This window comes from Neolamprologus multifasciatus, chromosome 7, assembly GCF_963576455.1.
Source record: "Neolamprologus multifasciatus chromosome 7, fNeoMul1.2, whole genome shotgun sequence".
NCBI classification, from domain to species: Eukaryota; Metazoa; Chordata; class Actinopteri; order Cichliformes; family Cichlidae; genus Neolamprologus; species Neolamprologus multifasciatus.
In genome coordinates, this window is record NC_140445.1 from 58689483 (window position 1) to 58717062 (window position 27580).

At 39.6% G+C, this 27580-nt stretch overlaps 3 protein-coding genes across 10 annotated transcripts in view; 1 reads left to right on the forward strand and 2 right to left on the reverse strand.

Moving 5' to 3' along the window:
* Positions 1 to 218: 218 nt before the first annotated feature.
* Positions 219 to 7507, reverse strand: psmd7 (proteasome 26S subunit, non-ATPase 7). The gene is made up of 8 exons (XM_085165330.1): positions 7368 to 7507; positions 6879 to 6970; positions 4378 to 4470; positions 4200 to 4297; positions 4013 to 4093; positions 3817 to 3908; positions 1357 to 1555; positions 219 to 858 (listed from the first exon to the last, which is right to left on the reverse strand). The coding sequence occupies exons 1-8, from the start codon at positions 7439 to 7441 to the stop codon at positions 589 to 591; spliced, it is 999 nt and encodes a 332-aa protein (XP_085021456.1). The 5' UTR covers positions 7442 to 7507; the 3' UTR covers positions 219 to 588.
* Positions 7486 to 14719, forward strand: LOC146515663 (dynein light chain roadblock-type 2-like). Of its 2 annotated transcripts, none has more exons than XM_085165336.1 (5): positions 7486 to 7601; positions 8390 to 8468; positions 10315 to 10482; positions 10603 to 10667; positions 11538 to 14719. In XM_085165336.1, the coding sequence occupies exons 1-5, from the start codon at positions 7599 to 7601 to the stop codon at positions 11553 to 11555; spliced, it is 333 nt and encodes a 110-aa protein (XP_085021462.1). In that variant the 5' UTR covers positions 7486 to 7598; the 3' UTR covers positions 11556 to 14719. The 2 variants fall into 2 exon arrangements, with proteins under 2 accessions (XP_085021462.1, XP_085021461.1); XM_085165335.1 differs by having other exon boundaries at positions 7491 to 7601; positions 11534 to 14719.
* Positions 14720 to 16594: 1875 nt separating this feature from the next.
* The window catches only part of LOC146515664 (genetic suppressor element 1-like), a 40084-nt gene continuing 29098 nt past the window's right edge, over positions 16595 to 27580 (reverse strand). For 6 of the 7 annotated variants that reach the window (XM_085165322.1, XM_085165323.1, XM_085165326.1 and 3 more), the window contains exons 8-16: positions 26505 to 26820; positions 25784 to 26391; positions 25550 to 25662; positions 25165 to 25453; positions 23281 to 23394; positions 22798 to 23184; positions 22288 to 22584; positions 20238 to 20341; positions 16595 to 20101 (exon numbers count right to left, since the gene is read on the reverse strand). In XM_085165322.1, coding sequence (XP_085021448.1) covers positions 19964 to 20101; positions 20238 to 20341; positions 22288 to 22584; positions 22798 to 23184; positions 23281 to 23394; positions 25165 to 25453; positions 25550 to 25662; positions 25784 to 26391; positions 26505 to 26820 — 2366 coding nt within the window. In that variant the 3' untranslated portion in view covers positions 16595 to 19963. The remainder of the gene's footprint in view (positions 20102 to 20237; positions 20342 to 22287; positions 22585 to 22797; positions 23185 to 23280; positions 23395 to 25164; positions 25454 to 25549; positions 25663 to 25783; positions 26392 to 26504; positions 26821 to 27580) is intronic. The other variant, XM_085165321.1, reaches the window with a different exon arrangement.

Consider the following 27580-nt stretch of genomic DNA (forward strand, 5'->3'; position numbering starts at 1 on the left):
TTGGCAATTTGTCAAGTTAAAACTGCCCTACCAGTTTACACAAACACACACAGCATAAGCACTTGCTTGTTGTTTTTCTCCAACTCAACTTCCCCTTCCATAATAATAAGTGGAGTCACAATTCTAAAATTATAACAGGGACTTTACCACATGTCTGCTTTTAAATATTAAGGAAAAACAATGTGTAAAAATGTAAAGACAGAATCAGAACAATCATCTTATAATATGATCCAAGTTTAATGAGTGATACAGAAACATTTCCTTGAACATACAAAAAAAAAGAAAAAAAAAAAAGCAACACCGGGTGTTTGCAACATCGAGGCTATGGCAACTATGAAAACAGGACGCTGCATGTTCTCACACTGGCCAACACCGACGAGCAAACAACATCATCTCCGTAGGATAACAAGTCTTTGAGAGTGCCGTTTGTGACCATGAGACCAAATCTCAAATGACACCGTTCCCCATATAGAGTCCTACTTTTAGCCCGAGACCCACATACAGAGCTGTGCCTGTGGACACAAAGTAGAGCACCATCCAGAAGATGGCGGTGTGATTTGAGAGAGGACCGCAGAGGAAGAATGCTCACTATTTTTTCTTCTTCTCATCTTTCTTGGCACCGTCTGCTTTCTCCTTTTCCTTCTCTTTTTCTTTCTCCTTGTCATCTTTTTTCTCTTTGTCATCCTTCTTCTCTTTCTTGCCTTCCTCCTTTTCCTGTCCTTCCTTCTTTTCTGCATCTCGGTTGGAAATCTTGTTGTTGATCAGGTTGTGCAGAGCCACCACAGAGCGTATGAGCGAGGCCAAGTAGACCACCAACATCTGGTCATTGGTCTTTAGGTAAAAGGCTTTTGTGAACTCCTGTAAAATAAAAAAAACTTACATATTATCCCAGCAAACATCTTAGTAGTTTATTATGTATAATAAAAGAGATTTAATATTGCTATTTGATGCAGTATTTGACCACATATTTTTTAAGATAAGACCCCTCCCAACACACACACACACAGCTCATATTCACACCCAAGGTTTTGTTTATCACAGCAATTAAAAACACACATTAGTAAGGCATATGAGTATTTTATCACGATATTGAAAATGCCAGTTCATTTTTGAGTTTTGTTTAAAAACACCATCAAACTAAACACAATTTTCCTTATTACGTTTCTGCATTGATTATTAAAGTATTTGTAAAGCTTTAATGAAAAAGAAAAAAAAAGTAACAGTCACATCTTTAATTTAGTGCAAACATGAAATTCCCAAAGTAACATACAGCTATACGTGTTTTGTAATCTCTTGCATTTAAAAAGCTGCCAGATTAAACATGAAGTAAACAGACCTCAAACATAAACAACTTACCAGTAGATTTACATCAGGCAGCAGGTTGAAAACATCCTGCAGCTGGTAGATGATCTGGTGGTTGATGGGAAGTTTGCCTGCAGCCACCCTCTCTAGGTAAGAGCGGATGTCCAACAGCTTAGAGTTGAGTCCCTTTAGGCCGTGAACCTGGTTTGTGATGCGTTGTGATAGCGTGCCCACCGTTGTATCTTTGATGTCTCTGTAGAGGGGATGCAGCTGCGTCACATTTGGCTCACACATGTGAACAAGAATCAACTTGTTTTTTTATTTTCTTCTCATTTGTGTGTTCCCACAAAACCCCCCCCCCCCCCAAAAAAAAACCCACCAAACAAGCACACACACACACACACACACACTGCAGTGTGCATGTTCACTAAAGACAGTGAGTAACAAAGACTGCAAGAAATTGATCAGCACAGTGGACAAAAGATAAGTTATTCCCTCTGACAAGAACAACTAAATATTGCATGGGACATGAAGAGGTATATCACAACTCATGAGAACTTCGTCACTTCACATCCATGCAGTTACAAAGTAGGGCTGGGCCATATTATACCATTCACAGTAATACTGGTACAATGTTAGGCATTGATAAGAAAATGAAATATCGCGATAGAATATAGGTAAAACACGCATGCGCAGTGCTTTTGTTTTCATATGCACATGGCCGAAAAAGCATGGGTAACGGAATGTGAGAGGGGAGAAAGCGGATCGTTGAGTGAAAGGGATGAACCAGAATTGGTTTGTAAAAATGGTGCCACTTCATTTATGTGGAACTGGTTTGGTGTTTGTCCGTCAGATACCCACCAAAGCACATTTTTTTTGTAGAACATGCAAGCGGGCCATCGTTATTGCCGTATTTGTCGGACTAAGGTGCTCTGGGAGTAATCTGGGTCCTAAACTCCGTCAATTTCATTCCCACAGTCAAACGAACACTGCAACATCACTGAGAGTTAAAAACTGTCTAAATTCTTTCATCTTTAATAAAACGATCAGCATTGCTGCTTTACCAGGTATAACTATTAAGTTTAACATCCAGGCATCCATGAAAACAGAATTTATTACATTTAACGGAGTTAGAAGTTAGCGGAAGTTAGCTCGCTAGTTTTGCTAGTTACCTAAACATGAGATATTTCTGAAAAAATTCAAACGTACAGCTCTCCTATCACTTCCAACATAAATGAAGACAGGAAACTAAACAGCAGTGACGTTTGTAAGGTTACTGAAGTTGGGCTATGTGGTATATAATGATGTGCTACATGATCGCTAGCAACACAGCTATGTTAGCATAACATAAACAGTGAAGCTGGAGGATGAACGCTAACACTTTTCCACTCGATAAAAGTTACCAAACTTCATTCAGGAGAACAACTGAGATAATCCACCCACAATACGAGGTTAGTCATTAATATACTGCAACAACATGGGAATAGAGCAGCTGTGATAGAATACAGCATTAATGAATCAATTGTACAGAACTGGAGGAAGCAAGAAGAATGAGTTGAATAAAGTTTGATTTATCTGACTGCTTTGTTTCGCTTAATTTGTCTTATAATCCCGTGCACTTTATGGTCCGAAAAATACGTATTTGACATTTTTGCGATATATTTTTGCGATGCAGTGTGCCCATTTGGCACACAGTTTAATGTTGCAAGGCACCTCTTTTTAACTACAGTGGATATTATAAATGGTTATTCTCAGGATATGTCAGCCCATTTCTACTGGAAATGCCTTTTGGTTAAACTTTCGCAAGGAATTTGCATTTGCACTGTTAAATTTTTATATAGCTTTAATGCACATAAAAAACAGCTGCTTGTTTAAGTGAAAATGAATGGATGGGGTTTTTTTGCGCTAGTAAAGTTGTGGAGTTGTATTTTGTCTCGCATCAATTATATCGTCAGTTATATCGTTATCGCAAATTTTCAAATATATATCGTGATAAATATTTTTGGCCATATCACTCTGCTCTATTACAAAGGATTTTATATTTTACCTTTTCTGCATTTAAGACAGCTTAATAAACATTTTATATGTCGGCAAAAATGTTTTAATTAAAAGAAATGAAGCACAGTGTAAAAGTGAACACAGTGCCCGGTTAATTTAATTGTGTGTTAAATTTTGGTCCAATTTCTTTATTTCTATTTTTCTTCTTCTGAGAGGTGCAATTTAGGCGAACGAGGATGAATGTTATGTTGATGCAGAGATTTTTACATCAGCAGGAACATGAAAGCAGAGTTATGCTTATATCAAAGTCCAATAAAAACATTTTTGTCACTAAAATAAATTTTTATCTCAACACCAATCAAAATAATTGTGATAAAATTTGCCATAATCGTGCAGCCCTAGCAATGCACAGTTGATGCTCTGTACTGTTATACCACTTATTGTTTGTTTATTGAAATCTCTATTCGACTAACAGTGTAGCATTAATGTGTTTAAATTCAAATGTTTGTTCAGTACCTCAGCAGGTGCTCCACTCCCACTTCTTCTGCTTCCTCAGCTCCAATCTCACTGGTGACATGTTCAAATGTCTTGGACGTAGGAGTGCCATCCTAGAAAGAAGGAATTATCCATATGAATTAAGATTTTTTTAATCTGATCTGAGGAAAAACAAACTACTTATTCCAACTTTTGTTGCCCCTTAGCGATCACTTACATCATGGATTTCCTCCACAGAGATGTATGCTTCTGTGGGCAGACCGAGATCTTTGGGCTTTACGTCTATGATGACCAACACCTGGAAGTGTAGAACAAACGTTTATGTCAGAATGATTAGAATTAAAGCGAGCTGATGTCCACAAACATGCACATTAATACAAGGAAAAAGCAAATCAGTTACTTACTGAATTGGTACAGTACCGCTTGATGAGCTCATTGATGGCAATGTCATTCTTGTGTAATTTGGGTCCTGTGTGGTACCAGCCAACTATTCGTTCTCTGGCTGAAAAAGTGAACGCAAATGTATGAATGACACACTAACATTAAAAACACTAATTTAAGAGACAGACGCACTGCTTTTACCATTAACTTTCTTGAACATGCCATACATGTTCTCCAAGTAGTCATGGTCCAGGAACCAAACTGAGTCATCCCTGTCATCCTCATCAAATGGCACTGGGGAGGAAAAAAAAACAAAAACAACTTGAGAGTGTGTTAAAAACTGGCTCAGAATACATATTCTGTGCTGTAGCAGTAAGTAATGAGACATGAGACAAGCCTGACTTAATAGATCTTCTTAAACTGGTACATCACTTATTTTTACACTGGTGTCCTGTAATCGCTTAATAGAACAAACAAAAATAATAATTAAATGAATAAGGACATGGCGCAGGGGAGGAGAATGTCAGATAAATACTGGGGAGCAAGAGCATATAGGGATTTGTAGGTGTGAAGACCCCATTATATCCACCGTATAGCAAAGCTGACACCAAACTGACGTCACATCTGCTGTCGCAAGTCTGTTTCTGCCAGCTGTGCACCTCTCAATTTTTGTAATCTGGTGTGTTGTGCCACTGCAGACACAGTTGAAGACACAAGTGTGTAACTGTCAGTTTTGACCACTGTTTTAATGCTATATCACTACAAAAGAGATTCACAGCTTATACAAAGGGAGATGTTGCATTAGTCTGAAAAGATGAGACTTTGTGGAAAAATGATTTATTTTCGCTTTTGACTTCTCTTCCTCCTATATCAGCGCTGATGTGGAGATTTGTCTGATCAATTATTCAGAAGAACACTGCACTGGCTAAGTTATACACCGGCTGTGTGCTGACGCTACCAATAGCACATGAAGTCACCAATGTGACCAATGTACTGAGTAGTGATGTGTCGGTCGCGAACAAAACGGCTCTTAGAGCCGGATCTTTGACGTGAACGACGCGAGCCAGCTCCTTATCGCGAGCCGTGGGTTTTGTTTTGTTTTTTTCTCTCACCCTCTCTCTCGCACTTTTTTTTCCCGCTTCACTCCATACACGAGCCCTGTGCTTTGCACTGGGAAGAGGGGGAGGGGTGGTAGTTACACTGGCAGTAGCACAGGAACAGAGCGGGAGGGAGAGACAGAGAAAGGGAGCCAGGGACAACAACGTCATATTAGAAAGGTATAGTAATCATCCACAACTATTTTCAGTTGTGGATGATAAAGGATTCAGAAAGTTTATTCATGCAGGCCCATATGACAGAGAATATGCATGTTCTTTTTGTTTTCATATTGTAATTTATATTTAATTGTGTTGTGGTTTGCAGTGTTTTGTGTTGTTTCACTTTAAATTTGTTTAAAAGGAAAAAGCTGAGAATTTAAATAGTTAAAAGTTGAACTGTGACTAGTTTGTTTTTGTATTATATGATTTATTTATTACATTTCATGTGGAGTGAATAAATAAAAGTATATTTACGGTGGCCCCTAGAGACAAAGCACGTACAAACTCCTTAACACGTACAAAAGACAACAGAAGTGCTCCAGGATGCTAGGCGCAGTGTTGAGCTTTTGTTACCTAGTGGCTACACAAGCCAGCAAGTACCAACGACCGGATTTGGTATGTGGTAGTAACAGGTAAATTAAGTTATTTATTTTTTTTATTTTATATTATTTATGTTACTTGAATATATATGAGTACTTGTGTATAAATACACAAACCATACATATATGCTTTCAATTGTGTAATTTAAGTGATCTAGGTAGGTGTGTTTTGGAGTTTGTACGTGCTTTGTCTCTAGGGGCCACCACATATATTTATATATAAACATATATAAATAAAACTTTTTTTTACATTAGTAATTCCTTTTGTGCATAATTTTATATTATTGTTAATAATAAATTAATTAAAGCAACAAAACAACCCGAAGAGCCGGCTCTTTTTAGTGAGCCGAGCCGAAAAAGCCGGTTCTCTAAAAAGAGCCGGAAATCCCATCACTAGTACTGAGCCCTTAAAGGTAGTGATGATGTGTTGTCAGGACAATCTGGGTAAAAACTGGCTGTTATGAACACACTGCGCCATGTCCAGGCACATACAACTTCATAAAAATGATTCCAAGCTTTAAAATGAAAACAAAAATAGGTGTTTGAACAAATGTTTTATCACTGCTTTAGAAACAGCATTTGTCTATATTAACATGGCAGAAAATGAATCAGGTTGGTCACCCATATGTTTAGTGGACATGCTTGTGTCAAAAAGAGGATGAAAAGCAAAGGTCAGAAACAGAATACCAGAGATTTCTTTACTTCAATTGACAAAGATGTTTAATGGTATTAAATGCAAGAAAAGAAAATAAAGCAGAAATCACAGACTGTGAGATGCTGCTGGACTTGGTAGACTATAAAGCTAAAAGATATGTGGGAATAAGATAATCAAGAACCTAACATGGGCACTGGAGTCATAAAGTGTCCGTTTCTGACTGTTCTAACTAAAACACATTCCGTGAACACACATTTTCTAAAGATATAAACATATTACAGTGGAAATTGACAGTGTAGATGCTTGGCTTAAGTATTTTAAGGTGAAAAGATGTCTGAGGATGTACTTTACCTGCAAAACTATTTGAGACGTCCAGAACTTTTTTCTGCCATGACCCCAGGAGGACACCGACCACTCGTTTCTGATTTCCCACTTTTCCTATCCTGTAGATTCAAGAATTTAAAAAAGAAACGAGCAGAGGAAGCTGTTATCGTCACAGATTTCTGTAAAAATGTAATCAATGGAGCCCATACAGCCTGACTCGTTAGCTAACCTGTAAGCTAAGCTAGAGTCAGTGCACAGCTCCGTCATGTTTAATGACACCAGATCAAACTGTTCGGGTACGTGGATTAGTTTGTAGAAATGCTAATGAATAACACTGTTTTGCGGATTCATTTACAGCTCATACAGTACATTGACACTTTCAGAAGCTAACTAGCTAACGGCACTCTGACTCAGCATGGCTAACCTTAGCTTAGCCTAGCTGCGGCGTCACACTTCAGGACACTTTGGAGTTCAATATTGATAATAAGACGGAACTTAAATACAGATCTCACTGACCTGTTGAAATGATCCACCACGCTGAGCAACACAAGGGGGTGAACGACCACATTTTCCACCGCTAACTCCGGCATTTTCGCAGGCAGGATAAACAGAACACAACACACCTCCACACAATGACGGCTACGCTACACTTCCGCTCGCTCCTGACGTCTCTTCCGTTTCTCTTGGCAACAGAGAGACCGTAGAGACGCACAAAAAAGAGCAAGAAGGCAATTGAACACCGACGAAATGGTACGACTTTATGAACAACTTTTAATTCAGTTCAATTCAGTTTTGTTTATATAGCGTCAAATCACAACAGCAGAAGCCTCAAGGCGCTTAAAGTTATCATTACTACATAATGATAACTTTAATAATGTTTATGTTTCCCAAACAAGGTGAACAATACATCAACCTGCCAGTAGTTACCGGCTACCGTAGGGGTATAAAAGTATTATAACAGGTTTACAAACCGAAATGATACAAACCACTATCAAATAACCACTCAAAGTAGAAGTCTTGGCTTTATATTTAATTTTGTGTTCATTTATTATGTTATAATTTTATTTTCTCTTTGCTACATTTCAGTAATATTATACGAAACTAATCACGATGGATTATGAACTATATAAGACAGAAAGCCTTAGTATTTGTTCTGTCATTTGATTCTAGCAAGCTACACTTAGTATCTGAAAATGAATGATACTTCCGATAAGTAAGTAAAGTCAAATGGGGGTGACTTTACTCCCATTACTTGAGTATGCCTGCTGCCACTTATACTTGTAAGACATTGTTATAAATCATTCCAATTTGTTATCCCACTAACAGTTGAGAAGCAGGGTGTAAATAGGCCACATACATTAATAAAAATGTCCTTTTTTTTTTTAGAATATATTTAACATTTATTATTATTTAACATTTTCTAACTTTAAATGGGACACGAAATCCCTCAACCATCAGGTTGATTACAGTTTTATCAGTTCTGGAAAAGCCACATTTTTTATGTAAACATGCGCCTGATCATGTTTTTGGTTGAGCAGGGTGAGGAAGTTGAGGCACAAATGAAGAGGATTGAAGCCACTAAAGGTGTGATTGGAACGCTAGTCGTCGATCCAGATGGTAAGCAACACCAAAAAGCAGAGCAGTACTGCTCAGAATGATGCTCTGTCACTTTTTTTCACAGAGAGGAAATAAAATATTCATGGATGTTATAATTAGTTGAAATGGAAGAAAGTTAATAAAGGTAAAGGACAAAAATAATGGTCTGCGGCAGCTTAAAACCCTCTTTTGGTGTTAAAAAGTTACTGTTGGGTTTTTCCGAAGAGGCACCGTGTTAGTTTTGCAACTGACAGCTATCGACAGTTCATTTCAGTAAATAACTAGCAAGAGCAGCACAGATTAGTGGCTCCATGAAGGATTACAAGGGAGCAAGTTATTGCCTAACAAAAATAACACAGTGTAACTGCATGGTTAACACGCTTTCTTACACCAACACTGTTTGCCATTAGATTGTGAGCCCCCCCCCATGTGTGTGAGGAACGATCCAAATCGCTCTGTGTACACACTGCTGAAAAAAGGTGTGAAGAGATGTTTTCATTTTGTAATGATCTCTGTGCAGAAATGCAGTTGAAAAGCTGCAGCTCAGTTTTGCTCAGTTTCAGTAAAATACTATTACTACAGAGGACCAGAAAGGGACTCAGCTCTAAACATTCTACATGAGGACAGAATGAAGTGTTACAGGACAGAGTGCTGTGCTCACAGCTTTGAGTCATCCACCCGCCACAAAGCACTTTCAGTGCTCAGTTAAAGTAGAAAAATGCCGTGTAAGTACCAGTCTATTTCCATTTAAAATTACACACTCTCTGATAACATTTAGCCTTCTCATTTCAAATAACTGAGCACTCTAACTGTCACAAACCCCCAAAACAATATGTCAGCTTTTACTATGTTAAATTTACTGTTAAACTGCTTTCAGTACCATAACCGATACCGTGCCTCTTCATTAAATCCCAACAGCTGCTTTTTAATGCCAAAAGATAGCTGTGTTCTAGAGGAGAGCATTAATAAATCTGGCCCATGGACACAGTTATTATTGCAGTTCATATGTATTTGGTTTCCCTTTCAGAGAACTACAGCGAAGCCACGGTACAAGATGCATTAGGCAACTGAGATATATTTTTTTAAATAATAGATTTGCAGTGTTTAAGATTTTTAGTCAAATTATGCAGTCATAAAGCTCTGCAACATCAAAAATCATTTTTATGTAGTTTGTTTTTCTCCTTCTCTCAGATCTGTAATATAGAACATTTAAATATCTGTGAAAATGCAACAGTTGAGAGAAAAAATTACTAAAAAAAAATGAGAGCAGATTAATGTCTGAATTACAGTATTTAGTAGTAATTTTAAAAAATACATAACCTCACATGGCATACAGAAGAAAAAAATGTGTGCTTAGATCAAGTGTTAGAGTCCAGGTTTACACCGTGGAATAATAAATAATAATAATAATAATAAAGCAGCTCTCCTCTGGATGAATCCTGCGCTCCACCTGAGCTGTCACATACATCTGTAACTGTGACATTCAAAATTCACTAGAGAATAAGAGAGGGAGTGAGAGGGCCTCAAAGTTAGAGTGTGTGGGCAAGAGTCCCACAGGATAGTGTGAAACAGAGAGAGAAGACATATCCAGGGAGGAGGGAACTGAAAGCACCATGTATGAACTGATGAAAATGGTCAGACAGATGACTTTATGTTTGTAAATTTAATCTGTTTGATCACTTTTGCTCAGTTATGCCTGATCAGTGTGTGTAAACAAGTAACAGCTCAAACATGTGCATGACTGATGCTCTCAGCTATTCAAATAGGAAGCACTAAACCTCTGCCAAAAAGAATATTTATCCAGGAAAATATTAAAAATACAGTCTGAATGTCTGATGAATTTCTGAATGAATGAATTTCTGTTAAGGTGTTCCCATCAGATCAACTTTGGATCAGTCCATGACTCTACAATATGCAGGGCAACTTCGACAACTTGTGGCATTGGCCAGAAGTGCAGTCAGAGATATTGACCCTCAGAATGATCTCAGCGCCCTCCGAGTCCGCTCCAAGAGCAATGAGATCATTGTTGTAACAGGTGAATGTATATTAGTTAGGGTTTGTTGACTTAATGATTATCTGTGATAGGGATGTTGACTTTTGGCTCAGTTGTTTGCCTGCATTTCCATGGTTCAGCTTGTCTTTTATGTCTTTGCAGAGAACAACTATCTGGTGATAGGCATCCAGAAGCTTCCTGAGCCAGACGTTTCCATGGGCATGGGGGTAGGGATGTTGAGTGTGTTGCAGCACCACCTGCTAAGTGCAAAAAGAAAAAGAAAGAAAGACTGAAAAGTTTTAAAATGTTTTAAATAATATTTCTGTTGTTATTTATCTTTTCTGCCTTTAAATAACCAGGCACCATGGTCAAATTATGTCACATAGCCTTATCACCAGGTGCTACAAATGCATCTTTCAACTCACAATTGTACGAAAGCAAATTTTAGATTTATTTTTCTGTTTGTTTGTTTGTTTGTTTTTTGAATGATTAGCTTGTAAAAAGATCATAAAGGAGGAGCAGCAGATAGATGAGCTCCATCCTCATACTCATGGAGGCTGCAAACTCTTTGAATTGTCTCCGTGTGTATCAGTGTCTTCTTCAAAATCATAATTTTCCAACTTCCGGTCATGGTTATGGTCAACGATGATGCCAAAGAGTATCACACATCTGTCCCAGATGAATGTTCTAATGGACTCTTTGAACTCATTGGACATTTGTTCCCAGAATCAGGGAATTTATCACCTTAACCTCTGGATACTAAGTCACCTCTGGATTATTATATAATCCAATAATTGTCAAATACGGTGTATGCCTAGCATTGCATATCAGTATCAAATATTTTGAGAACCAATTACATGAAAAAATATGTTTTTATATCCACTATATGGTCACTTTTTAACTGTTTCCGTCATATCAAATACAAATTACCCTTGAGGTAACGTATGTACACACATTCCACTAACTTGACATTGACTCACTATCCACATACTCCCGGTAGGTCTCAGAAACAGCTTCATTGCCCTGATACTTTATTCGTCTTGTTCCTCGTCCTCTTTTTCCTCCTGCTGATCAGACTCTTCCTTATCCTCAGACAGGTTCTCCCTTGGGACTAGAGTATCCTGGTTGGCTACAGAAGGAGTGAAGTGATGGCTATTGATGTGTGCACGCTGAAAGACATGGATGAGATGAATGTTTCAGCTGAGAGAAGAAAAGAAGGAGACAAAATAACAATGTCTGTCCTTGAAGCCATTTTTAATCACATCATAAGAAGACCACATACACTGTGAGGCTGTGCACACTGTCACCACTAGATGGCAAGACAGCGTTATTTTTTTCAATTCACTGGTGACACGTTTAAATGTCTTGGATAAATAAACTAATACTTGTCTCGAAATGTTTTGGTGCAACTTAACATTCACTGACATCATGGATTTTATCCAGGGAGATGTACACTTCTGTATGCCTGACTGAGATCTTTGGGCTTCACGTCTATGATGATCAACACCTGGAAGTGCAGAAGAAACGTTTATGTCAGAAAGCATAGAATTAAAGCGAGCTGATGTCCATGAACATGCAAATTAATAAAAGGGAAAAGCAAATCAGTTACATTCCAGGTTGGTACAGTACCGCTTGATGAGCTCGCTGATATTTTTCAAGAACAGGTTCTCAAAGTTGTCATTGTCCAAGAACCACACTGTTTCTTGTCATCCTCACGAAATGAGACTGAGGAAAGAAGGTGCTGGCACGGTGAGGTAAAGTATGTATTCACTTTTGATAATTTAGGTCAATACTGGGCTGGAGCAGTAATAACACATGAGTAAAGGCCTGATTTTATGTATATTTTTTCATCTTAAACTGGTACACCACAATGATTGCTTAGTTCAAGAAATTACTCCTACAACTACAAAATAATGTCATGCTTTAAAATGAAAAAACAAACAAACAGATAAAAACAATACCAAGTAAATACAGGTCCATTATTGCTAATACAATACCAATACTGATACTTTTACCCTATAAAGTGTCAAAATACAAAATATATTTTAAGTTTATTTTGTATTTTTGATTTCTTATGTTAAGTTCCTGTATTGTTATTATTAGTTAGGGTTTAGGATTAGGATTCAACTTTATTGTCATTACACATGTATAAATACAGGGTAACGAAATACAGTTTGCATCTAACCAGAAGTGCAAGAGCAGTAAGTGCAATAAGAGCAGATTATATACAGATAATTTAAGTGGAGAACAAATATACAGATATATATAGATAAGGGCAGGATTAATGGTGTAATAATTATGTACAGAGAGACCAAATATACAGATGAGCTACAAAATGTACACTGTGTATACATATGTATACTGTTGTATACATATGTACAGATATACAGATGGCCTGTATAGCATACAGATGCTCTACATTGCTATACAGATGGGCAAAAATACAGATGTACTATGAACAAATACACAGATGTGCTACATAAATACATACATAGATGTACCAGTGTGTGGCAAACAGATCTACAGAGTGCTATGAATATATCTACAGTAGTGGAAGCGTAACGCTCTGAACTGACTATAATAGTGAACAGCGTACGCATTATAACAGAGACTATGTATGTCAGTGTCCTAAAATCTATAGCCGTAACCAATGTGAGAATATGGTGAATATTGAGAATGAATGACAGCAATGATCGTGGTCACTAGGAGGGATAAGTGGAGGAGTGTAGAACGATTGAGTGAGTGTGGATGAAAAGGTTCAGCAGGGGACTGAGTTCAGTAGGGTGACAGCTGTGGGACAGAAGCTGTTCCTAAACCTGCTGGTTTTAGTCTGAAGGGTCCTGTAGCACCTTCTGGAGGGGAGGAGCTGGAAGAGTATCTTGGCAGGATGAGAGGAGTCCCTGAGAATGATGTTTGCTCGGCGTAGACATCTATTCTTGTGGACATCCTCAGTGGCAGGAGGTGGAGTCCCTGTGATGCACTGAGCGGTTTTCACCACCTGCTGCAGTGCCTTGCGGTCAGCAATAGAGCAATTTATGTACCAGACTGTGACACAGTTGGTCAGGATGCTCTGGGTGAGTTTTAGTCTTTATGATTCACCCGTGTCTCCTTGTTTATTAGTCTTTTTCTGTTTGTCACGTGTTATCTCCTTGTCTATGTAGGTTCCCTTTAAACGTGTTAAAATGTTTTAAGTAATATTCCCATTATTATTAATCTAGGAAGTTTTAATAAATAGGTAATAATACTGAATATGTCTTTGGTCTTAATAGCCAAGCATCATGGTCAAATAATGCTACATATCTTAGATGCAGTTGGTTAGAAATTAAAAATTGCACTCAAACAAATCTATTTTTTGAAAGAAAGAGCAGCAGATTGATGATCTCCATAGTCATGCTAATGGAGGCCGCAAACTCCTGGAATTGTCCCTCTGTGTATCAGTATTCTCATCCAAATCATTTTCCAACCTGTGGTCATTAAAAACATGGTAACGATTCACCAGTTAGTTTGAATCCCCTTCTCATCTTAAAGAGAGTGATCTGTTTTAGCCAGAAGTTCAAAAAAGTATTCATAAGTTTTAGAAAAGTCAAAGCAGTCATTTGCAGTGGGGAAATATTGTAGTATAATCAAAGCTCAGCTACCTACTTGACTAAAATTGCTTAGGTGTTATCAAAAAAAGCATGTGATAAAGGAGTGGTGCAAGCTCTAAGTGTGAACTTGCATCAAATCATGCCTGATGATAGCAAAACTAAAAGTAATCATTTCTATCTTATGTGCACAGCTTTTAGTTTGGCTAAACCTGTCAAATAAATGTCAAGGCAGAAGTTTTCCTTCGGGCAAGAAATATAAAGCGACATAAAACATAACAATTACTTTGTGCTTGTGTTTTGAAGTTGAAACATTTTTGTCGAGATGAGAGAGAAGAATCGGTTTAGGATCACACTGTGCTGCAGAACACAGAAAATGTTTCTGTTTTTATGGATGTGAAATTGAATCGCATGTTATGGTCTTCACAGTCACTGCACGGAATGCAGTTAAAGAATCTTTTGCTGATTTTGGAGCATCAGGTCATACAGCATGTTCAAATGTGGTCATCAAAACCTCCCAATCGTGAAAAATCTTTTCAGGAAAATCTCTTGTGTTATTTTTTTTAAATGAACTGAGATAGGGTTTGTTGACTTAATGCTTATCCACGGTATAGTATTTATTCCATACCATAGATTATTATGCCATCTTATCTGAGCTGGAGACCACAAAGACCCTTTAAAAACAAAAAAACAGAGACCAGAGCTCATTTTTCAAAAACTGATGTCCCTTTAGTTCTGGGACTAAAAAAAGTTTAATATATGACAAGTACATTACTAAGTACAGAATGGGAAATAGGTGCAATAAATGGAAATAGGCAGAAACATACAATTCTAAAAACCTTGAAAGTTAATATTTGGTATGACCACCTTTATTCTCCAGCACAGTCTGTGTTTCTTTTGTAATTTCTTGAACCGGTGTTCAGGAATAGCTCTCTGGGCTTCTTGAAGGACATTTAAAGGTCTTCTTTGGATGTTGGCTGCGTTTTGTTGCATTCTCTGTTGCAATGACGCCATACTGCTTTATTAATACTGAGGTCTGGGCTATGGGGAGGCCAGTCCATGACTGATGTTGATCCATTATGTGTTTGTGATGCTTTCCAGATAGATCAGTATCTGAATGTACTTTTCTATGTTCATGATACTGTCAGTCTTCACAAGATCTCCAACTCCACTGGCTAAAATGCAGTCGCAAACCACAAAAGAGCCTCCACTGTGTTGTATAAATGGGTCACACTCACAGTTGTACACATTTCCTGATCTACTTCATACATATTGACGATTTGAGCCAACAACTTCAAATTTGGATTCATTACTTCATAAAACCTGTTGCCACTGATTTTCAGTCTAATTCTTGTGTAATTTGGCATCTCAGCCTTTTTTCATGATTCCCCTTCCTTGAGGCTGCCTTCTTGACAGCCACCTTTCCAGTGAGACCATTTCAGATGGTCAGTGAACAGCAGATAGTAGATCGAGTCGAATCTCAGGTTCTGTGTCAGGTCATTGCTGGATTTTGTTTTCTATGGACATGACTTACAGATACTGTTCTTTTCTCCTCCACTTGTTTCAGTTTCCTTTACGTACTTCAGATTTGTTAATGACACACTATAGACCCTGATAAGATATGTCAAGGTTTTGGCTAATAGTGCTCTGGAAATCACCTTGTTGATCAAACTTATCTTTGTTACTAGCAGCCTGTCACAAACAATGCCAAAGTGCATACATTTAAAATTGGTTCCTTGATTAGTTGTTATGTGTAAACATAACACTGGTTCATCCCTTGAGTTAGGTGACTGGTGTAATAACTCAAGGGCCAGTGTTAAGTGGTTGGTACAAGGACTAAATTAAAAGTGAGTGAAAAAGTAGCCAATAATTAAAGAAAAACCTTTAGAAAGTCTGGTGAATTGTTGCTTGAGAGTACTTTAAAAGCATTAAAACAAAGTCTGGCTCTTTGGAAGCAAAATATGAAGAAATGAGGGGAGTATCAAGACTTTTACACCGTACTAGATATCAGGGCTTTTTTTCCCTGTGCAGACATGCCTTACACTAATGATTAAAAAAGAAAAATCCAAACGGTATCCGCTTCTGTCGTTTAAATCCCATACACTGAGGCAATAAAATATCAGGTGAAGAAATGACTAAGGGAAGGCATGCTGTGAGCAACACATTGATGCGGACTATTTTTAAACCTAGCAATCACAGCAACTGAGAGTGCCTCCTTAAGTGCATGTTAAAGTCTGTTATTAAAACTTGGTAATGCTATCCTTTCAAATATAACCACCAGGTCCACAGGAGATGCTCGCTGTCTGAGAATTACAATGATTAAATCCATTCATAATAATTATGGAGGACACAATTTGTATGCAAACTTCGAAGACCTCCAAAGGATTGGGAGTTTTATGTAGCTGCTCTCGGTTTGTTTTGTTTTGTTTTTTTGAGCTATGGAGGGTCAGACATAATGACATTTTAATCAGCTACTCTGTGTAAGACCACTTGCTGAATAAATGCAAACACAGACCTCTGATAAATATTTCAGAGAAGTAAAAACTCAGATATGCAACAATAACAGTGAGGAGTTTTTACAAGTATTTTAATGTAAATTTACATCCGAATTTACAGCAATATACCGTATGTTAATAAATAATTCATTGCCATTATACAGCCCAAATAATAAATTACATAACAACGGATTGAAGCAAATAGGCAAGATTTCACAGCAGGTTTGCAGAGGAGACGGAAAAAGTGACGCAGGACGATCAGGTGAAGTGGAGGGGAGGGCGGGATTGCTACGGTGCTTGTGCTTGTAGATAGAAACTGAACAAGTGACATTATTATTTTTTGTCTTAAACAAAAAGAAGTCTCATCAAAATACCAGTGAAAGGTATAGTTTGTTATTCTGTCGCTTAGGTTATGCATAAAACAATAAATAATTATTACAGGTGTCTTTTTTAAAATTAGTTTTGACATGAATTGGAATAGTGAACTAAATAGTTTGGCTTTTCTCTTCCTGAAAGTAGTTTTCAGTTGGAATTGGACAAAAACTGCGAGAAATCGTCGCTCAAGTGATGCAGAATCTGCATTTCAATGACTTATTTATCTCTCTAACATTTATGGTCATGTTAAGGGCTTTGGGACACAGACTCCCGGGTGTACCATCCAAAAAAAATGGTACATGACTGACGTTTGTCCATCCACAGTGCACCTCTCCATCATTTTAGCGTCACGTAACACCGACTGTCCCAGTCTCCTTACATTTCTAAACCTTTTCATTCTGACCAGCAGCAGTTTAAACAAAGCATATGGCTTCCCACGACAAATGGTTAAACCGATAAAGCATACAAAACTCTTCATCTATCACAAGTGACATTACCCATTAAAAAAATCTGACCTAAAAAAAAATGCCATTGATACCATTTGCTGTTATATAGACATTTTAGACGTTCCCTACGCTCCGTAGAGCTTTTACCAGCGACAAACACTGCTTCATCTGTCAGATATAGAACTAAGCAGACAACATACAATACAGAGGATGGTCAAGTTTTCCCTCTGCTTACATTTCAAGTGCATCCTGTCAAGTTTAAGGCCTGAGGTGTGCTTGATTCCTTGACTCAATTTTTATTTTCTGAGGTCTAACTGGGTGATCATTGCACACCCGGATTACCTCATTGCTGCCCAGAGAAGCTACAGATATGTGCCTGCTGATACATTTATTTAGTGTAGACTGAAACATTTTAAATCCATATGAAAATATGACTGTACACTGGGCATACAGTCTTGTGAAGGAAAAAAAAAAGCACACTCTCTTTCGAATCTAAGAATGAACATATTAGCACATAATAAATGATCTGATCCTTACTGGGTTCTGACATTATTTAACTCTAACCTCAGATAAGCATGCTGCATTACCCTGTGTCATTATTAATTTCACCAAAATTATAACAGAATTTCCAAGCAGTGCATGAAAAACTAAGCACACCCTCACTGCCTCTATAGCAATTAAGAGCAGCTTGGTGCTGGCTGATTGATTGACCATCAGCAAGTGTGAGAACCTCTACAAAAGCAGAAGTTTTGGAAGTTTGCAGCTCAGGAGCATTCAGGTGCGTTTTAACAAAGTGCCAAGGAGATAAGACATCAGCAGTGATCTGAGAAGCAATTGTTTTAAAAGAGTTATGAGGCCATTTTCAAAAATATTTAAGCAAAAGATTATTAACAAGTGGAATACATGCAAATCAGTTGCCAAGGTTCCCTGGAGTGGACGCCCCAGTAAATTTACCCCAAGGTCAAACGCTGCACTGCTCAGAGGAACTGCAAGAGCTGCATCTCTGGCTCTACAGGCCTCATTTAGCATGTTAAATGTTAAAGTTAATGACAGTACAGTTAGAAAGAGACTGAACTAGTATGGCTTGTTTGGAAGGGTTGCAAGGAGAAAGCCTCTTCTCTTATGGCAGCATGGCTTAGGTTTGCTGCATCTGAACAAATTACACGATTTTTGTGGAACAACTTGCAGAAATTGGGTCGTGCAGCAAGACAGTGGGCCTCATTCACAAACAGTGGTTACAAACAAATCTGTGATTCATCGATATTTTAATATGCAAACTTGTTTGTAGTCTATAAAGAAATTTAGAAGTGCCCCTGACCAAGTGTACAGAGAAATGTCTCAGAAAATGTAAACACCTATCTTTAAATACTAATATTATTACTGCTCCTGCTGCTACTACGAATAATAAAATCAGGATTATCAGAATTACAATTAAATAAATAAAAAATTGAAAAGGTGGAAGTCTTTTAATTTAAATGTATTCCAATATCCCTTTATCACATCTTACATTAAATGTTCTTTTTTCATTAAAACGACTTCTGTCATATCGCTGGATATGATTCCTTAAAATCCAGTTTCTTGGCACTTCTCCACAGATATTAGAAAAAGAAAGGAGTGAGTTTCTCATCTTGGACAGATCAGCTGCTCCTCGTCCTTCAGCTGTTTTCTTATTTTTTTTATAGTCTGTTGTTCAAACTTGTTTCAGTTTCTTCAGTCAGACTTTTACGTTTACATATATAGAGAAATCAGGCTGTGGCAGTATGAAGATCGCAGAATCCTGTCGGATTCAGATTCAGTAATAAACGTGTATTGGTTAAAACAAAAAAGGCCGCTGGGCGCAATTTATGATTCCAACAATATTTTTTCATACATTTTCAAAATTTTTCAAAATTTTACATAAATACTAGTGAATGAGGCCAAATGGCCCTGACAATGTCCAGACCTCAGCCTGTCTAAAAATCTGTGGCAGGACCTCGAGAGAGCCATGCATAAACAAATGCAAGAAAACCCCAGTGAACTGAAGCAACGCTACAAAGTAGACTGAGACAAAATTCTTCCACAATGATGTAAGAGACTGCTGAAGTCATACAGAAAATGACTACTTCAAGTTATTGCTCCTAAAGGTGGTTCTTCAAGCTACTGAACTGTGAGGTGTACTTAGTTCTGACACACTGCTGTTATTGTCCAACTGATATCGCGTTTGAGCTGTTAAGGACCAGATGATTTTTGTGATTATGTCCTGATAAGTAAAACCTTAGAACTGAAAGAGGTTGTACTCTCTTTTTCACATTTCTGTACTTGAAAGCCAACTCAAGTAGCAGTGGTTAGCGTTACTCTAACAACGATGCTGCCGTAGCTACACGGTGTTGTTGAAATCCATGGGAAGAATCAGACTGTTTAAGCTCTATATGGACACCATGGATTACAGTTACTGTGATACAAATATAGCAGGTAGTAAGGTGTATCTGGGACCAGTCAGGTGACAGAATTGACTGTCCAAAAAGGGTAACGAGACAACTGTTGACTCCGTCGAGTGCTTCGAGTGAGGAGAGTGGCCCGGCTCCAGCCCGTTCTTGTTACTGTTCCTCCGCTGTCAGAGGCTTTGGAGAGTCGGTGTCAGAGGTCACCTCGGCGTGTGCCCGTTCACTTGGCCCCTGCCCCAGTGAATGTTCGGTAGAGTCAAACACCTCCTGAAGTGCTCGAGCTGGGCCTGCAGTCTCTCCCTCTCCTCTCTTACTTTCTGCCTCTGAGTCACCAGCTCCTAATAAACGAACGATAGACACGGCTGTTATTACAGAAACCAAGGCTTTATGCACCAAGCTACATTGCTGCAACAGGAGATAGCAACACTGGCACCAAAGAGTACACATACATGGAAGACATAAAATGAAGCTTACCCCCATAGTGATAGAGAGCTGCTCTGCAGTTCTGGTCAGATTGTAGTTCTGTGCTTCGAGTCTTTTACACTGACTGTGAAGGACTTGCCTCTCTATACTCCATTCTGTGAAGAGGAAACAGGCAGTTTCAGTTAATTATACTGCATTTTAACTTTTTTTTACTCCAATTTTAGCCCCCCTGAGCTCACACACACCAGTGTACCCGCTGAGCTATTTACTTTTGATTAGAGGTTTAAAAGATGTCTAAATTGTATGTAGCAGATGACGCTAACTCAGGGTTAAATTTAGATTAAAAAAAACAAAACAAAAAACAACTTGAGTCTCTCTAAATCATGTTTGTCCATTGTTTCAGTGTCCTTTCAATGCCTTTTCCTTCTGCATGTACAATAAGTCCATGCAACCTTTGCACTGTTATCACAGGGACATTATTTCAGAAGCTGCTGATCTACTGGGATTTCCCCACATAACCGTCTCTATGGTCTACAAAGAAAGGCCCAAAAAAAGAGAAAATATCAGTGAGTGGCAGTTGTCTCTGGGTAGTCGGAGGTCACAGGACAATGGCCAGAATACTTCACGCTGACAGGAGAGCAGCAGTAACTCATTACAAACAAGGTAAAGGTAACACATCAGACCATGAAGCAGATGAGGTACAACAGCAGGTGCCACTACTGTCAGCTAACAACAGGGCCTCCTTTCACCCACTACCCAAGATACAAGATACAGTATCATTGCTGACCATGTCCATCCCTTTATGACCACAGTGTGCCATCTTTTGGTGGCTGCTTTCAGTAGGACAACACACCATGTCAAACATCTCAGATCATTTCAAACTGGTTTCTTAAATGTGACAGTAATTTCACTGTATTCAAATGGCCTCCACAGTACTCAGATCTCAATCCAATAAAGCAGCGGTCCCCAACCTTTTTTGCGCCACGGACCGGTTTATGCCCGACAATATTTTCATGGACCGGCCTTTAAGGTGTCGTGGATAAATACAACAAAATAAAACTAGTACCGGTACCGAAAAAAAGAAAATTTATTCATAACACACGTGAAAAGACCAAGGAAAACCGAGTAAACGATAAAAACGATAACAAAATAACACTGAAACCCAATTAAAAACCCTGAAAACCATACATTTCACACCAGAGCCTCAACTCTCGCGGCCCGGTACCAAACGACTCACGGACCGGTACCGGTCCGAGGCCTGGGGGTTGGGGACCGCTGCAATAAAGCACCTTTGGGATGTCGGGGAGTATCTGCAGCAACTGAGTGATGCCATCATGTCAATGTGGACCAAAATCTCTGAGGAATGTTTCCAGCACCTCATTGAATTTTTGCTAAAGGAAAATGGGGGTCCAACCCCTATAGCCCACTGTTCCGACCAATTAACAAAGAAATAAAAAAAATCTGAATGTTTTTTAGCAAAATATATGAACATCAAGAGTAAATGTTACATATATGCAGTCATTTTTGTAACTATAAATCATGTAATAAAGAATTGAACCGTTTGGGGTTAAATTTATTAATGTATGGTCTTACAATAGGGTTACAATATAAAGCACCTTCTTGTGATTTAGCACTATATAAATAAAACTGAACGGATCTATATTTATCCAGAAAACATCTCCAAGAAATCCATAGTGCTGCACATCTGTCAAGACATTTGATGTTTTTCATGTCTCAATTCACAGCATTTTGTTCATATATTAAATTAACAACCTACAAAAAATGAACATGCAGGTTTTAGGTGGTTGAGCACTCTTAAGTTTTAAAAGTCAAGAATTTCAAATTCGAGTCCCGAATTCTTTTACTGTTCATTGATTTTTGACCCAACTTCTGAGATTAATCTCACACTCTTGCTGAAAACTATTTACATGCAAGTTGTATATGTAGGCATTTGCAGTGCACAGCTTTTACAATTATGCGTGCAACAAATATATGACACAAAATGTTTTTACATCATGTATATAAATAACTTTCTCTGTTTTCATCATATCACAGAAATAGCGACTATTGGGGTAATGTATGTGCTATGTCACTGACTCACCGTCCACATACTCCTGGTAGGCCTCAAAAATAGCTTCAATGCCCTGCCACTTCCTTGGAACATCCTCCTCCTCCTCCTCCTCTTCGTCCTCTTCCTGATCGGACTCTTCCTCATCCTCAGACAGGTTCTCCTGTGAGGCTAGAGTGTCCCGGTTGGCTACAGAAGAAGGGAAGTGATGGCCATTGATATGTGCACGCTGAGAGACATGGATGAGATTTGAACTTTTCAGCTGAGAGACGCCGTGAGGCTGCGAGGGATCGGCCTTCACGCCGACCTCTGGGACACAATTTGAGAGTCCTTAAGAAGAAGAGAGTGAGACAAAACAAACAAAAAGCAAAGTCAGTCCCTGTAGTTCTTTTTAACAGCTTGATGTGGTTTTCACTTAACGTGATAGGAACTGGACTTTTGTTTACATTTTAAAGGCAGTGCAGTGCACACTGACACCACTAGGTGGCAAACCCCTAACATTATAGAACAATCAGGTCGTGCACCTATGGGAGCATGTCTAACCTTTGTTCTGCAGTGTGCTGTGTGTGGACTGCAGCACAGCCTGGTGGAAGTGCTGAGCGAAGGCCTCAGGGGTGAACCGCTCCAGGGGTCGATTCCGCCCATTCTGCACTTGACCGGGCTCCTTTTTCTGAGCAGCAGCAGCGCCAGTGCCAGCGCCGTTCTGGAGGCCCTGGCGCTTCCTGTTCGATTGTGTCTCCACGAATTCAGCCTTTTCATGATGTGGGGCCAAGGGAGGAGGGAGCCGAGTCACCGTGGAGTCTACAGGTGGTTTGTGCGCGTCGTTATGAAGGTGTTTATGTTTGCTAAGATAGGGAGGGGAGGGGCTGGGAGAGTCTGGGTACAGGTGTCCATTTGACGGACACGGCAGAGGTGCTGAGAAGGAGTCGCCTAAAAGATAAGCAGAGGTTTTATTAAAGAGTTGTTTGCTGATTAATCGCGAGCGCATGCATTCATGTTTCCTGCGTTTGTCTGCGTGTGCCTCACCAGTGGAGGGAGCCGGAGGACTTCTGCACAGTGGTAAAGGATTATATCTGAGTGTGTCTAACGTCACAGTCTTCCTCTGAATGGCCTTCAGCAGCTCTTCTGTTCTCTCTTTATCTAAAGAGAAAACGACAGAATGAGAACACCCATCACTCGTATTTTAAAAAACATGTGTTAAAAAAAGGCCTTGGCCGGGAACTAATGGGGAAGTGTCAGTAAATGGATGATCTGAGGGTAATGCCCAATTCAGAGAGGAAAAAAAAAATTCAATTTAATGAAGTTCTTACCAGTCCCCCCCCCAACAGTCTCCAAATGTTTTCTTAAGGTCAGAATAGCGTACACTGATTTTAGATTTTATGCCCCATTTCATCGACAACTAGATCTTACTGAAGCACTGGCCTTACAGAAAAGTCTTCAGAAAATGGAAACCTTTAAAAGAGAGTGCAAGTGAGCTGCTGATTATACAACAGCGTCCCTGCAAGAAAGTAATAATCATTTAACAACAGAGAGTTTACGCTGGTATTTGAAAATCCAATTTTCAGATTGTAGTTATGAGATTCTTTTTAACAGAGGGGTAAAATAAAATAAACACAGCCAGTGTGAAAAACAAAGAGCTCTAAGAATATTTAACACTTCTTAGGCGGTCTTTGCATAATAATATTTCTAACTTTTAATATAAAAACTTGAGCATTCTGCCATCAGAGAGGCATCTTATTGGTCCTCATTCATCCTGCAGCATGACAAGAACCCCAAACGTACAGCCAGAGTCACCATCTGTTTTCAGTGACTACTGCAGACGGTATGGACTTGTGGTCACCTTCATGTTATTTTTAAACCCCTAAGATTTTTGCATAGTACTCCTTATACATGCCAATGCCACTTTCTTAGGACCAAGTTTTTCTGATTAATAACTGCTTTTGTAGCCCATCTGCTTCACGATTTCATGCATTTTGCTCTTCTGCATACTATAGTTGCACTTTTTGTTGTTCCTGACACCAGCACTTCATTTTCAGGTCATTTTCACCCGAAGAACTAATGCTTACTGATATCTTATCTTTTTTGGACCAGTGTTTATAAACCGTAAAGATGGTTGTGTGGGACGATCCTCAGATTCTGGAGTACCTTGACAACCATGCCTTGTTCAAGTCACTAAAATGAACTTTCTTCTCTTTCCGATGCTCAGTTTAAACTTCAGCAGGTCATCACGACCATGTCTACACGCCTAAATGCTCTAAGCCAGGGGTCCCCAATCCCAGTCCACGAGGACCGGTGTCCCTGCAGGTTTTAGATGTGTCCTTGATCCATCACAGCTGATTTAAATGGATAAATTACCTTCTCAACATGTCTTGAAGTTCTCCAGAGGCCTGGAGAACTTCAATCACACTAATCATGTGATTCAAGTGTGTTGACCCAGGGTGAGATCTAAAACCTGCAGGGACACTGGCCCTCACGGACTGGGATTGGGGACTCCTGCTTTAAGCTAATGCCACGCGATTGGTTGATTTTCCTTAACAGGTAGTTTAATAGGTTTACCTGATATAGCAGCCACCCAAAAGTGTATATACTTGAAGATATTTTTCTACATATTTAGTTTTGACAGTTTTTCCCATTATACATCTGCAGTTTATCCAGTTTCATAAATTAATGACCTTTCAAACAGATTTCACACATTCTGAAGCAGTATCACGTTTTCCCTGGATGTGGGCTCAAATCTACTCTTGCTGGACAAATCAGAAAATCCCACTCCAACCTTCAGATTCTTCCTAACTTTATTTTCTTCTCACATGCTTCATTTTTTTCCCCCCTCCACGGGGAATCACCAGAGCAACTCTGAAGAAAGCAGAGTAGCACGTAGGATGTGTGTGTGGATACCAAACAGGTTGTTACCTCGTCTCTGCTGTGGGCTGACATGCGAGAGGTTGAACATAAGGAGGAAGTCTTTTTTCTTCTCCAGTTCGGGGGTGCAGTCCATCTGCTCGGCAGAGTACGGAGTAGTTAAGGGAGTTGTGGGTGTTGAAGATGTTGAAGGTGAGCAGGCCTTTTTCTTGCCCTGCACAGCCGGAGGAGAGACGCTGCGCTCTTTCATCATCCTCCTCCTCTTCCTCCTCTTCTGAGCCAGAAGATCATCGCGATGGGTCAGCGTAGTAAGACCACACACATGCAGAAAATCCACTTTCTTTGGAGAAAGATCAATCAGACAAAAGGGAAAAAAAACCTTCAAAAAACCTAATACCTGTGATGAATGCATATGTGACTGCGTGTGTTTTCGCACCTCTGAAGACGTGTCCAGCTTGAGTGGGGGCTGTTCTGTCACTCTTCTCAGATGAGCTTTCACCTCCTCCTCATCGCTCTCATCATATGACTCATCCAGGTCATAGTAATAACCTGGTAAAGGCAGAGCATTATTAAAACAATTGCATGCCTATGCATCAGTGATGACATGATCTGCAGTTCCCTTTAGTCTTCCATCTCCACCTCCTGCTGCTTTCTGTTTTATTCCTCTCACCTCCTTCTTTGGCCTCTTTCCTCCTCTTCTCTTCCATGTCGAGTTTGCTGAGCAGCCTGCGATGCTGCTGGAGAACCTCATCGTACACCATCATGCTGTCAGGCACCTGATGCGGCCGCTCCCTTACCGCTGGCGGAGAAGCAGCCTGGCACCGTCCCCCTTGGTCAGCGCAGGCTCCACTGGAGATCGACGGAGGCATAAAGGATCGCTGGTGGAGGTTATTGATGTGATGCCGGTGGTAGAGGCTCTGGATGGCTCTGTCCTGCTCACTCTTGTTCCAGCACTCCTGTAAACTTGCTCCCCTGAGCGAGGCGAACCTTTCTGGGCTTTTTGCCATCCTCCTGTTGCCCTCTTCCAGCCTTTCCCCCCATGCCGCAGGCGGTCTCTCAGCTCTGGTCAATCCCGGTGGCGGTCGACTCGGTGGCGTTGGGGCGTTTAGTTTTCTGCGGGAGTCTGCAGGTGCGTCAACAAGAGAAGCTGGGTTCCACAGTGTAGTGGCAGGGGCAGGAGGTTGATGGGGAGCTTTTGGGGAGATTAGCGGCGGTGGAGCACCGAGGCAGGCTGCTACATCTTTGCTGCCTGGGTTGTGATAGACTGAACCGGTACTGCTTAGAAGAACAGAAAGAACCTTTTTTATTCAAATTCTGGACCTAGCAAAGAGTGCATGGTGTTTCAAAAGGGATACAAATTGTATTCAAAAGAAGAAGCAGCTAATTCTCACCGGCTGCCGTCTCTCCTCGGTTCCACCCCTTTCCCCGGCGACCTGAGGCCAAGCTCTAGGGGACGCTCTCTGTCCTGTCCCTGTGCTCGCTGTCGTGTTAACCACGCCTCCTCACTGGCTCTCTGACTCATCATGCTGGCGGAAAGAGCTCCATGAATCCCACCAACAGCACCAGCATGATGTTTCCCCAGGTGAGAAGGCAACAAGCTGGGCACTGGGTATGGCACAGAGCCCCTGGAGGAGTGAATGCTAGACTGCAGAGGCTTAGGCGCTGAAAAACCTGGGTGTTCGGAGTCCTTGGATTTATCTGGAGAAACTGTGGAGTTATGGAAAGTGCATGTGTTATGTGCTACGCTGATATATCAGAATGTTTATTTACTTCAGCAGCACAAAGTAACGGGCCTTTATTTGATGCAGTCTTTATTTCTAAGTCCTTCAGTTTGATATATTAGTCCATTTTCCACTGCAGGAAGCCTTATTTTAGGATCTGCTCCCATTGCCCTTTTAAGTTATAGTATTACCCTGTTTTTTAAGATTCAATACCTCTGTTACACAATTAAAATTAAAAGTCCAGTAGTGTTTCAGTGACCAGGAACACCTTCTACTTTAAATGGGCTTTTATTGTGAAAATTTCAAGATAAACCATAAGCAACAAGAGCCCGAAAAGATCAAAGAATTACAAAGGTAAATTACTCAACCCCTACATCCTCTCTCTCTCTCTCTTTGGGGTCTGGTTTCAGTCATGTATGTCAATATTCACGTGCAGAATGTGTTCACAGTGGTTAAAAAAACGAGACAGACTGTGTGCAGAGCTGAGATTTTTAGCCAAAGAGCGAGAGCTTGAAGAGAGAATAAAATGTAAAGGTTTCAACCACAAGTGTGCTAATTTATATGTCAGTCTGCTTGTACTTTAAACAATTTACTGCATCCTTTTGATAGTTTTATTTCAGCAACTTGAGAAGTCAGCAAGTTCACCGAAGTTATTAGAAATTCCCCTTTGGGGTATAAATGTTTCTAACAGATTTCATTGCAATCTGGCCAGTAGCTGTCAGGATATGTGGCTCAGGTCCAAAGTG

Coding starts and splice junctions, on each gene's coding strand:
- LOC146515663 (XM_085165335.1), top strand. Junction 8,469..10,314: donor GCTAGTCGTCGATCCAGATG/GTAAGCAACACC, acceptor ATTTCTGTTAAG/GTGTTCCCATCAGATCAACT. Junction 10,668..11,533: donor ACGTTTCCATGGGCATGGGG/GTAGGGATGTTG, acceptor CCTTATCCTCAG/ACAGGTTCTCCCTTGGGACT.
- psmd7 (XM_085165330.1), bottom strand. CDS start 7,441: ATGCCGGAGTTAGCGGTGGAAAATGTGGTCGTTCACCCCCTTGTGTTG. Junction 6,971..7,367: donor GTGGTGGATCATTTCAACAG/GTCAGTGAGATC, acceptor TTGAATCTACAG/GATAGGAAAAGTGGGAAATC. Junction 4,471..6,878: donor CGTCTCAAATAGTTTTGCAG/GTAAAGTACATC, acceptor TTTCCTCCCCAG/TGCCATTTGATGAGGATGAC.